The 12,339-nt window shown below is 36.8% G+C and overlaps 1 protein-coding gene across 6 annotated transcripts in view; it reads right to left on the bottom strand.

The window, feature by feature from the left end:
- The window catches only part of Brip1 (BRCA1 interacting DNA helicase 1), a 135,810-nt gene extending 124,279 nt beyond the window's left edge, over positions 1-11,531 (bottom strand). For 2 of the 6 annotated variants that reach the window (XM_074046231.1, XM_074046235.1), the window contains exons 1-6: positions 10,635-11,531; positions 9,727-9,845; positions 7,671-7,782; positions 4,729-4,911; positions 2,221-2,348; positions 2-121 (exon numbers count right to left, since the gene is read on the bottom strand). In XM_074046231.1, coding sequence (XP_073902332.1) covers positions 2-121; positions 2,221-2,348; positions 4,729-4,911; positions 7,671-7,782; positions 9,727-9,816 — 633 coding nt within the window. In that variant the 5' untranslated portion in view covers positions 9,817-9,845; positions 10,635-11,531. Of the gene's footprint in view, position 1; positions 122-2,220; positions 2,349-4,728; positions 4,912-7,670; positions 7,783-9,726; positions 9,846-10,634 lie in introns of those variants that run through there. The other 4 variants (XM_074046232.1, XM_020158896.2, XM_074046234.1 and 1 more) reach the window with 4 other exon arrangements.
- Positions 11,532-12,339: the final 808 nt, after the last annotated feature.

The following is a 12,339-nucleotide window of genomic DNA, read 5'->3' as shown; positions in this document are numbered from 1 at the left end:
CATTTTGTGGAGAAAAGAAGTTTATCTTTCCTAATGGAGAGTCAAGTTTTACAGTCTTTCTTGAAGCAACTTCTGCATCCAAATGGGGTACTTCCTTTTCAAAACAATGACGTTTTCTAATCTGTAAATACAGAATCAAAGTGAAATTTAATATAAACTAAAAATTTACATTTACTTTGACAAGCTAGTTGTTCTTAATGATCAAAAGAGATCTGTGTGTTTTTTCCTACTTGCCCTACAAAAAGGGATTATTTCTAACTGGCAATAGTCAAATATTTTTCTTTTTTTTTTTTTTTGGTGGGACTGGGGTGTGAACTGAGGGCCTCATGCTTGCTAGACAGGCACTCTATCACCAGCCCCATCAAATAATTTTTAAGAATACAAATAGGCACCTAATAACAGCATTTAAATGATAGTAAGAATTCTTGGATCGTAACCAAAGTAGTTTTAATTAGTGATGTCTCAGAATTTATAGTATTATAAAATGATTATCCCATGAAATAATCCCACCATACACACATCAAATACAGTATTATAGCAAAGTCCAATCACATTTCTAATTGGAAAATAAAAGTGTATCAATATGTAAGACTCTACCCTGATAAAAAACTATGAACAAAATTTTAATAGTCATGAGTTCCTACATTTTAGAACTGCTAAATCGATATTAATATTACCTACTAGACATGTGATAAATTATATTTGATTAAATTTCTCTTATAAATATCCCTAAATTTTCTTTCTAAACTTTATCCATGCTTTTTTCTACTTGTTAAAAATGTATTTACTTAAGTCTTATAGAGGGAATAAAGCATTTCTATGGCTAACTTCATTCCTAGCAAAAATGAAATAACAGCCTATGAAGTCAAAGAATAAATGTTTTACATTGTATCCTACTTCACAACAGCCAACTGTATGTATACATCAGACAGGAGAGGAGAGTCTCTAGATTCACACTCCATTTATATTTGATGCTTTTACAAAAATAAGCTAGTTCACTGTATGCCTTTGTTCTATTTCTTCTTTTGAGGGGGGTAGTACTGGGGTTTGAAACCCAGGCCATGCATTTACAAGCATTCTACCCATACCCCCAGCTCTTTTTACTTTAGTTTATTTTTCAAGTAGAACCATCTCCTTTTTTGTCTGGATGGTCTTGAACCATGACCCTCCTGATCTCTACCTATGCATAACTGGAATTATAGACACATATTACCACACTCAGCCCTGGTTTTTTCTATTTCTAAAAACAAGATTTAATTATAGAAATTAATTACTGAATGAACAATTACTAGATTTAACAAAAACAATTTGAGCATGTCCATTTAAAAGTACCAGATTACATGCATACAAAAGACATGCTAATTAATAATCTTTATTATTTATAACTCAGTCTAGTAAAATCTCATCTCTTCTACTTTACTGCCATGAATTCTAAGAATTCATGTGTTCCTTTATGAAATTTCATGTGCTCCTCTATGAAATAACATTTCAAAAGTATCTGGCAATTCATGTTTCTTCATAATTTTTAGGAGTATGTTTTGTCATGTACAAAGCTTTAAAGTTTAATAAGTAGCCAGTCACGGTGAGAGATGACTACAATTCTAGTTTTAGAAGCCTGAGGCTGGCAAATGGATGTTCAAGGCCAGCCTCAGAAACGTAGGAAGACTCAGTCTCAAAATAAAGTAAAAAGGGCCCAGGACGATAACTCAGTTGGAGGATGCTTGCCTAACATGTGCAAGGCCCTGGGTTCAATCTCCAGGAAAACACTCACACAGAGGAAAAAAAAAAAAAAAGGGAGAAAGAAAGAAAAAGAAAAAAACTCAACAAAAATAAGAGTAAACACTGTCAGTGTACTAAATGTATCAATACAAAAAAAATCCGTAACATAAATATTCATAATAGCAAAGGTATTTTGGCCAAAAGGCCATTAGATAAAAAGAATGGAGGAATTTAAAAAATGCAAAGTTGCATATGCCTTTGCCTGAATATTTTACTACTGAATTCTCTTTCCATGTAAAAGCACCAGGCAGTTCCGCTTTAACAATATGCTATTGCAAATAACCCAAGTAACCGTATAAAATGAAGTTATGATAAATTACATTTATGACTATTGTAAAACCCAACTAATATCCACAAGTGCCAAAGAAAACTCGACTGATACCTTACTATTATATTCAGCTATAACTAAATGGATTATTTTAATATCAATAAACTGTTTACCTGCTGTGCAGATTCTAAGGGTCTAATTCTTTTCTTCTCTACTTGAAAATCATCATTTTCATCTCTGCACATAGATGCCTGTTTCTTGGCAGATAACTTTGCAGCCAGCGTGGTTTTTCCAGGAGAGTCTTATGTTAAAATATATATATAATATATGAAAATTAGCATAAATATACATTCACTTAGGCAATTTTTTAGAAGAAAACCAAGATGTAAGACATTTCTAAAAGTTCCATACCATAGTTTAAAAGATGAAATGCTAAGCACATTTTAAAAGCACTTTTTTACCACTTGGTTTACTTTACCAAAGATATGTGTTGAAAAACATACTTTTGATAGGAAACACCCAATTTTGACTTTTTAAAAGATTCTTGTTTTTTTTAGACTACTCCCAAACAACATGGATTAAGAAATATAACTGTAAGAGTCTCTGAAGACTCAAGAAATATTATTTCATTTCTATCAAAATCTCAATGGTCCTTTCCTTCATTATGCTCTTCAGGCTAAAAAATAATGATTCTAGAATCAAGCTCAAGTAATCTGTATTTTAATCCCACAATACTGAAAGTTTATTCTCAAGACCATCAACAACCTCTGAATTGCTGAATTATATTACTTTTCCCAACTTTACAAATGGGAACACTAGGTTTTAAAGAAGTCAAGAAACTTGCCCAATATCACCAGCTAGTAAGTGGCAAAGCTTAGATGTGACAGATCTGCTATCAGATTTAAAATCTAAAGTATAACCTCTAAGCACACTGTCAAATATTAACACCCTGTCTTCTTGTCTTTTTATTGGCAGCACTGGAGTTTGAACTCAGGGCCTTCATGCTTGCTAGGTAGGCACTTTTATTGATTGACACATTTCCTTTATCCTCAACATCTATAACTATTCCTACACATTGGTTTCTCCTTGTTCCTAAATGGGTATTCTGTGTGTGTGTGTGTGTGTGTGGTACTGGGGTGTGTGTGTGTGTGTGTGTGTGTGTGAGGGTTTAAATTCACACTTCCTAGGCAAATGCTCTACCACTTGAGCCGTGCCCTTTTGGTTTTCTTTTTCAGATAGGGTATTGTGCTTTTGCCTGGGCCACACCTCAGATTGTGATCTTCCTATCTCTACATCTGGAATAGTGGGATTATATGCATGAACCACCTTCTCCAACTTGGTTTTGTTTTTGAAATAGGGTCTCACTAACTTTTTTTTGCCTGGGCTGGCCTTAAACTGCAATCCTCCTATCTCCACCTCCTCAGTACCTGGGATTATGGGATGTACACCACCATACTCAGTCACATTTCTAGATGTTAGATAACAAATACAATTTTGAGCTCTTCAATTTCCAAGAAAAAACAATAAAAAAAACTACAATAAACCTATATTGGTGATTATCAACTGAGGCAATTTAAACAGCATTACTATCTATCCTAAAGATACTGGCAATGCAAGGTCAGATCCCACTAAAAAAAAAATTACCATACTCAAAATGTTAAAGTGCCAATGTTGAGAAACCCCATCTTATCAAAGAGCAAATTTGTACCAAGCATGGTGGTACAAGTCTATAATCCCAGCACATGGCAGACTGAAGCAGGTGGACTGTGAGTTCAAGATCAGTCTGGGCTTCTACACAATGAAACTCTGTCTCAAAAAAAACAGAAAGAGGATGGAACAAATTTGCATAGGCCACTGAAGGAGAGGTGCTGTCTATCAAAAACAATAGTTTTAGAAAAACTGAACTGCCATGTACTAATTAGAGTAACTCCAAGAAAACAAAAGTCACATTTTCATGGCATGGAAAAAGGCTTTTTACCTTCCTATTCTTTATTGGCGGGGAGGTGTTACAAGAGGTTCTTAAAAGGTGTTAAGTCTTTTTATTGGCAGCACTGGAGTTTGAACTCAGGGCCTTCATGCTTGCTAAGTAGGCACTTTTACTGATTGAGCCACCCTACTACTCCCAGTGGTAAGTCTTTAAAAAGAAGTGCGATAGCTCCAAAATATGCTATTTAAAAAAAAAAAAAAACCTCCTAAAAATTGGTAAGATACAAACCAACAGAAAAATGGATAAACAACTTGAATGGGAAATTCACTATAGAAGATATTCAACAGACTCTAAAAGAAAAATCTAGGGTTGGGGGTATAAGCGCAAGAGGTAGACCACCTACTTAGCAAGAGCAAGGTACTGTTCAAACCCCAGTACCACCCAAAAAAAAAACCTGAAAAACCTTCAAAGAACACTCAACCAAAAGACTCAATACAAAAAAAGAGGTGGAGGCAAGTGGTAGTGCACCTGCCTAGCAAGTGTGAGGCCAAGTTAGCATGTACAGAGCCAAGGGCTCAATCTCCAACACCCAAAACAAAATAAATAAATAAATAAATTTAATTAAATAATTTCAGAGAAATTAGATGAAGATAACCAATTATGATAACTACATTTATCTGAATTAGATTTAATAACACTAATAATTTAGGTTCCAAATGCAAATACCAACAGATCTAGACAAAACAAAATTTACCTTGAGAAGTTGAAGAAATGTCATTTTGTTCAGAAGGTGCTGTGCTTGGACTGCTGAAATGACGTGATATACCCAGGCTTGTGTCACAATATGTAAAATTCTTTGAATGGCATGCACAACAACATGTCACGCTTGACAAAGGTACTTCAGCTTTTTTATTTAGGCCCTCCTCCACTGGCTTCCCTAAAAATGAAAGAAACTCTGTTTATAATACCTCTAATCGAATAAATATCAATCTTTCTCTGAAGCTAGGGTGGGCAACCACCTCAGTTCACCCAGGGTTGGGGAGTTTCCCAGGATGCAAGATTTGGGGAGTAGAAGGAGGCTAACACCAGGAAAACACTATACCTGGGATACCTGGACAAGCTGGCCACCCTATCTACAGCATCAAATTAGTCCAGGAGAGAAACACTTACACCACAAACATGAAGAGAGAAGCTATTATCATTTTATGTAATTTACAAAAAAAACGTAACAATCAAACATTAATGATGTAATAGACACAAGCGCTTCAGTACTCATTTATATTGAGATTTGTTAAAAAAAATCAAGGAGAAAGGATTGAAACAAAAATGTAAAGTATATTCTTAATTATAGCTATTACCCTAAAAGAGTTTGAAGTTCAATATCCTAAGTAACAATGTAAACACATAAGGGTTAAATCATTCCACACATTATACTTCTACTTCAAATAGAATAACGTTGTATGACATACAAATTCCGACAAAGTAAGTTTGCCTTAATGGCAGATTTTATCACATGCAGTTTTGACCAAGTGTGATCAAAAACGTCAGCTGGGAGAGGCAACTCATCCCTATAATCCCAGCTATTCAGGAGATAGAGATAGGGTGTATTGTGTTTCAAAACAACTCAGGGAGAAAAAGCTGGTAAGACCCTCCCCATCTCAATTACTAAGCAGGATGTGGTGGCATATGCCTGTGATCCCAGTTAAACAGAGGTCACAAGTAGAAGCATCCCAATATGAGGCTGGCCCCAGGCAAAAACATTAAAACTATCTAAAAAATACATAAAGCAAAAAGGGTTAGAGATATAGTAGGCCGCTTACCTTATCTTAGCAAGCATAAGAACCTGAGTTCAAATCACAGTAATACCCCCAAAAATTTCAAAAACAAAAAATTTTTAATTCCTGTACAAATGTTACACAGTCCAAAGCTGTCAGTTGTTTAAATCATTGTGTGATCTATTTCCCTACCCCGAATTCTGCGAAAATATGCCTTACAAAAAAGCAAATGGTGCCCAAGAAGCAAGATAAAAGTTAATGTGCTTAATTTAAGGGATAACATGACAATTTTAATTTGTCAAAAGGCAGCATGTCTTTAGGGGAAGCTGGATGTTTGGGAAAAATCAAACATTCACCATACAGTACAGAACTCTATGCATCCTGAACATCTGCAGTTTTTCCTCAATGACAGTGTCCTTGAAACCAAATACCTTAGATACTAAGAGCCTACCATACATGTATCAAAATAAATTTTAAGGCCAATATTCAAACTCAATAGGTCATTTTGATACCTAAACAAAATACAGAATTGTAGTATGTACACATTGTGTGCCCATAAGGTATGTGTGTCTACATATACACTCACACACACACACACACAAAATTCACATACATTTAAAAAACTAGGTCAGGGCAAGATATGGCGGTACAAACCTATAATTTAGAAGGCAGAGACAGGATAAATCAAAGTTTGAGGCCAGCCTGGACTACATATAGTAAGATCCTGCCTGAGGGCCTGGTTCAAGTGGTAGAACTAAATAATTTCCTTTTTTAAAATCTGTTTACTCAATTGTACCATGTAAATATCAATACTATTTTCCATACAGCTGCCATTAAAATTTTAAGTTATAAACTAATAGTCTCATTTTCCCCAAAGACTAAAAACAGTAAAAATCAAAATGGACAATCAAAACCTACAAAATATTTATTTTTATATTTAAGACTTTCTTATCAGTAACACATTTTCTTTTAAAGAGTGCTGGGATTACAGACATGCACAACAACACCAGGCCTGTATGTTTTCTTTTTTATATATTCCATATTCTAGTGTTATGAGGGTCAGATAAACAAATGTATTAAAGAATTTACTCAATAAAATCAGCAATTAGTATATGTATTAGCATCATGAAAGCCTTCTTTCTTACATCTTTTACATATAAATTATCATCTTCTTTTCATAATAGATCTAAGCATCCAAAATGATCATGTACTCTCTGAATGTGGAAGTAAAAGATTAAACTATGTTAACATTTGAGGATTAAACATATTCTGCTACACTGAAATTCCATTTGGAAGATATAACTTATCATAAAGAAACACCTTAGAGACTGGGGCCGTGGCTAAGGTGTTAGATCGCCTGCCTAGCAAGTATAAGGCCCTGAGTTCAAACCCCAGTACCACCCAAAAAAAAAAAAAAAAAAAAAAATTCTTAAGGGCTGGGGGCATAACTCAAATGGTAGAATGTTTGCCTAGCATGTATGAGGCCCTGAGTTCAAACCCAGTACAACCAAAAAAAAAGTCTGAAAAGAGAATGGTTAGGCTGTATATGTGCAAGGTCTAGGGTTTAATCCCTGGCACTGAAAAAAAAAAAGAGAGAGAGAGAACATTTAAATTAGCAGTAGCTGGCTTACAGGTGTGAGCCTAGCTACTTGGGAGGCTAAGATTGGGAGGACTGTGGTTTGAGGCCAGCCCAAAAAAATAGTTCACAAGACCCCATCTCCAAAAGAACCAGAGCAAAATGGACTGGAGGTGTGGCTTGAGTGATAGAACATCTGCTTTCCAAGGACAAACCCCGAGTTCAAACCCCAGTCCCACTTAAAAAATAAATTACCTAGAACTGAACTAGTCTGGATAAAGAGTACTGTATTATATTTTTTTTAGGGCCAAATAAGCAGCCTGAAGATAGCAAGCAACTACTTACCACTAAGAGATTGCTGCCATGCTAAAGCAGAACAAAGTAAGGCTAAGCTTTTTCCACTTCCTGTGGGGCTCTCCAACAAACAATGCTGCCTACTGTTTAGTCCTCTGACAATCTATGGACACAAAAACCAATTTTAAAAAAATCAGTAAACATTTTTCCTTATAGGTCTCTCTCCATCAGAAGTACAAATAGAACAACAAGGAAAAGTGAAGCTGTACTCCAGGAAACACAATAATAGCAGTAGGAAGAACTAGAATTTAGTTAAATCTACACTTTATTCCTTTACACTTTTCCCTAAGATTACATTGGATATACAAGCTTATAAAGCACGAGAAGAAATGAAAAGAACAATGTGTTGTAATTATACAAGCACACAATCATTTCTGTAAAATTAGAATACACTAATACCTATAAATACATATGATGAAAACTTAATGAAAGATAAGTCTTAGTGGGAATACAAACTGTTTACAATCACCTTGTAAAAAATACTAACCATTTCTAGTAAAGCTGAAGATGTCCAACTCCAGCATGGCAGTCCTATGTATATACCCAAAACCTTTTCTACATGAACACAAGCAAACATGTATAAGAAAGTTCATGGGTGACTAGCAGAATGGTTCAAGTGGAGAGCACCTGTCTAGCAAGTGCAAGGCCTTGAGCTCACTAATTGCAAGAAAATGTTAATGATCTAAATATCCAAGGACAGAAATATGGTCAGATAAATTATGGTATATTCATACAATGGGATGTCATACCACAATTAAAATGGCTTAACAATCAACAAGACTACATCTTAAAAATAACATTAAGTCAAGCCCAGCTCAGAAGTTCACACCTGTAATCCTAGCTTCTCAGGAGGCAGGTATCAGGAAGATCAAAGTTTGAGGTCAATCTAGGCAAAAAAGGTTCATGAGACCTCCATCTCAACCAATTAAAAAAAAGCAAGGTGTTGTGATGTGTGCCTATCACCTGTCATCCCAGATACATAGGAAGTATAAGTAGGAGAATCACAGTCCAGGCCAGGCTGGGCAGAAATGTGAGAACCTATTTGAAAAATAACTAAAAGCAAAAAGGGCTAGGGGCATGACTAAAGTGGTAGAGCATCTGCTAGAGGGTGTAGCACAGTAGTAGATGCTTGCCTAGCATCACAAGACCCTGGTACTGATCCCTATCACTGCTGAAATAAAAACAAGCTCTACAGAAGGATAGGTATAACATTATATACACACAAAGTTTAAACTAGATTGTTTATGGATATAAACATATGTAGCAAAAGTATAAAAATATAGCTGGGAAAGACTAAATGTAAGATATTAATAATAATCTAATCTGAAGTAAATATGACAAAATATTAAGATTTAACAAGCTGAAAAGTTGCTTTACTCAAACTTATACATTTGTTTCAGATATGGCTAAAATACAACCAACTCTCCATATCCATGGGTTCTATATTTGTAGATAAAACAAACTACAAATTGAAAATACTCAGAAAAAGAAAACTTACATCTGTACTGAACACACAGACTTTTTTTGTCATTATTCCCTAAACAACTATTACATAGCTATAAATAATAACTATTTGCATAGTATTTACACTGTATTAGGTATTATAAGTAATTTAGAGATGATTTAAAGTACACAGGAGGTTAAGTATACGATAAGCACAAATGCACATGTCACATTTTATGAACGTGACATGTGCATCTGCAGATTTTGATATCCAAGATAGGTCCTGGATTTTTTTGATCCCCCAGGATCAAAAAAAATGGTGAGAAATATAGTAGTGTGTGTAAAAGATAGTAAAAGCTTATAGAAAGCAGGCATTCATTAAAGAAAATAAAACTTCTAAATGAACTGAGGCCATTTCTCAGAATGTCTTCCTCATATCAAAACCATAAACACAGTTGAGCAGTGATCACTATTTCTTACCTGAAAGTTAGATGTTCTTTCAAATGAATCCAGCAAACATTCTCAACCCATTTGCTATCAATGTATGTTATGGATGATAAGCATCTGTATTGTAATAAAGATATAACTGCTGGAGAATACTTACAGAATTCATCATGGCAAGCTGTGAGGGGTAAGCTTTACAAGGAAAGTGAATCTTCACCCCCCCAATTATGTATTCAGCCCTTGATGACATCCTGCTTTGTTTTTACTTCAGATTCCTAGCTGCAATAGAAATGAAAATCAATATAGAAACAATGCAATTCAAAGAAAACCAGACACCTAACAATATGACACAAGTCTGGAAATCACAATTGGAATCAGTAAGTGAATAAACAAAATAAATCACAGTGGTCAAGCACACATTTTGGAGTCAAACAAATCTGGATTTGTACTCCCATTTCACCTCGTATTAGTTGTGTGACTTTGGGCAAGTTACTTAACTTTCCTAGACTTGTTGTATCCTCATGCAGAAAATAAGGATAGTAACAAAAGGACTGTAGTAAAGAGTAAATGAAATAATGTATAAACATGATACAGTATATGCCAGATTAAGCCTGAGCTCTTGTAACACTAGATTAGACATGATCTACAGAAACAAATGGTCAACTCTTTCCAAGTCTGTTACAGCATTCTTTTTCTCCTATTGTGCACCTTCACCTTCCTACTTCCCATTTGTGCAATCCTCCAATTACAAAGAAAAGGGGTCAGGAAGCATAAGCTCTAGGTTAGATTTAGAAAAGGGTCTCAGATGTTACTTTTGACATGTCTTTTCACTTCTCTGGTGGTCTAAGATCCTTATCTGCAATAATCCCTGACTTAAAAACTGTTCTAAGGAAGAAAGTATCTTGGTACATGGCAGGAGCCCAATAATTCTTTAAAAGTTAGTGAAACATAATGGAAAGGAGATGGACTTCGGAGTAGGGCAAATCTAAATTTGAATTTTACTGTGTGAATTGCTTAACCTCTCAGGCCTTGTTTCTTTATCTAGAGAACTGAGACAATACTACATACCTGATGGGGTTTTTATGAAAATGTGGCTAACACAGGATCAGACACAGGAGTGGGTTCACTGTAATCCTCGCCTCTTCTAACAACTTTTTTAACCTAGGATCCATGGAGGTAATTCTTAAAGTCACATACAGAAGTTTCTGTGTATCGTTGCCTTTTTCTGAAGAGAAAGTCCATAGATTTCTCTTCCCATAAATATATCCTGAGGAAATCAAAAGAGGGGAAATGATATATACACTTGTATCAGCTGGGGAATTTTTGCAATAGCGAAAAAAATGATAAATTCAATCTGGAAACCGAGATGGCTAAAACAGTAATTCAGAAGATGAGGAAGCCAGTAATAACTTTACCCACAGTTTGAGGGTTGGAAAATAAGAACCAGTACTCTAGGGTCCCTTCCGGTTCTACAAATGATTCTCCCGAGTCGAGTCGAACCTCCTGGTCTGAATCGAGAACTCCAGGCTGGCTACGAAAATGCAGGCTAGGTATCGGCGGAGTGGCTAAAGTGGTAGAGCGCCTGCCTGGCAAGCGTTAGGCCGAGTTCAAACCCCAATGCCGACCAAAGAAAAATCATCAAATGCAAGCTAGAAATCACGCCCTCCGCCCCAGCGGCGTCTCAAACCCCCGCCTCGGGGAACGCGGGCCCGCGCTCAGGGCGGCGACGGTCCGCCCGCCACGGCTGCTCCCTTCCCTTCCCGCGACTTCGCTCCACTTGCCAGGGCCCAGCGCAAGCGGAGCGGCGCAGGGGGAAAGGAAATGCTGACTCCTGAGCAGAAACGACACAAGCCTGAGTCGTCCCGCTGTTCCTCACTGAGCAGCTACTCTCCCGCCGCGATCGCCAGTACGCGGCCGCTTTCCTTTCTCTCCGTTCTAGCTCTCTCAGTCCACTCCGCAGTCCGAACAAATTCCCGCCTCCCACCCCTCGGCTCCGCAGCTGCCAATCGCCCGTCAAGAGGAGAACGCAATCAACCAATCCTAGCGAGAGGCCAGACAGAGCGCTCTAGCACCCAATGGGAGCCTCCGGATTGAGGCCAGACCTTGGCGGCACCGGAAGGCCTTCCGGCAACGGGAGCTCGCTGAGCACATTTCGGGGGGTTACGTAAGGGAAAAGAGACTTTTCTGTTTCAAACTGGCGGTAGAACCCAACAACAGCTGGTATAATACCTGAGAACAGAATCCTCCAGAGAGATGCTCTTCTATTTATATCAAGACAGAAGTAGGCTTTCTTCTTTTTGCAGGACGTACAACTCAGTTTCCCCAGAACCTAAAGGGATTACTCATGCCCTCAGTTCTGTTGCCTAAATTGGCCCAAAGGCAAAACCTGAGACAGGTTTTCTAAATTCAGCTAGTTTGGGGAGAGAGGGTTGTTGGGCAGGGGAGGGCAGAAGACTAGTTGATTTGTTCGCCTCAGTTTCCCTTGTTTGACTACATCTTCCTAAAATGGTAAAACCTGTCCTAAACAAACATTCTTTCCTTCTGATCTCAGCCCCAGAAATTTATCCTAAAGACATAATCTTTAAAAAAAAAAAAAAAAGTGGCAATGCCTCAATTACCAACAGTGCTTACCTGTAACTAACATTGAAACAAAATCATAAAGTCCCCCAGTTTAGCAATAAGGAAATGGCCCGGATGTACCAATTCAATAATTATGAAACCAATAAAATTATTATAAAAAACTGCTTGCAAGAAAAACATTCCATGTAGTATT

This window comes from Castor canadensis, chromosome 11 (genome assembly GCF_047511655.1).
Source record: "Castor canadensis chromosome 11, mCasCan1.hap1v2, whole genome shotgun sequence".
Taxonomy (NCBI): domain Eukaryota; kingdom Metazoa; phylum Chordata; class Mammalia; order Rodentia; family Castoridae; genus Castor; species Castor canadensis.
The sequence above is the reverse complement of the archived record's forward strand: the minus strand, read 5'-3'. Positions and strand labels throughout refer to the sequence as shown.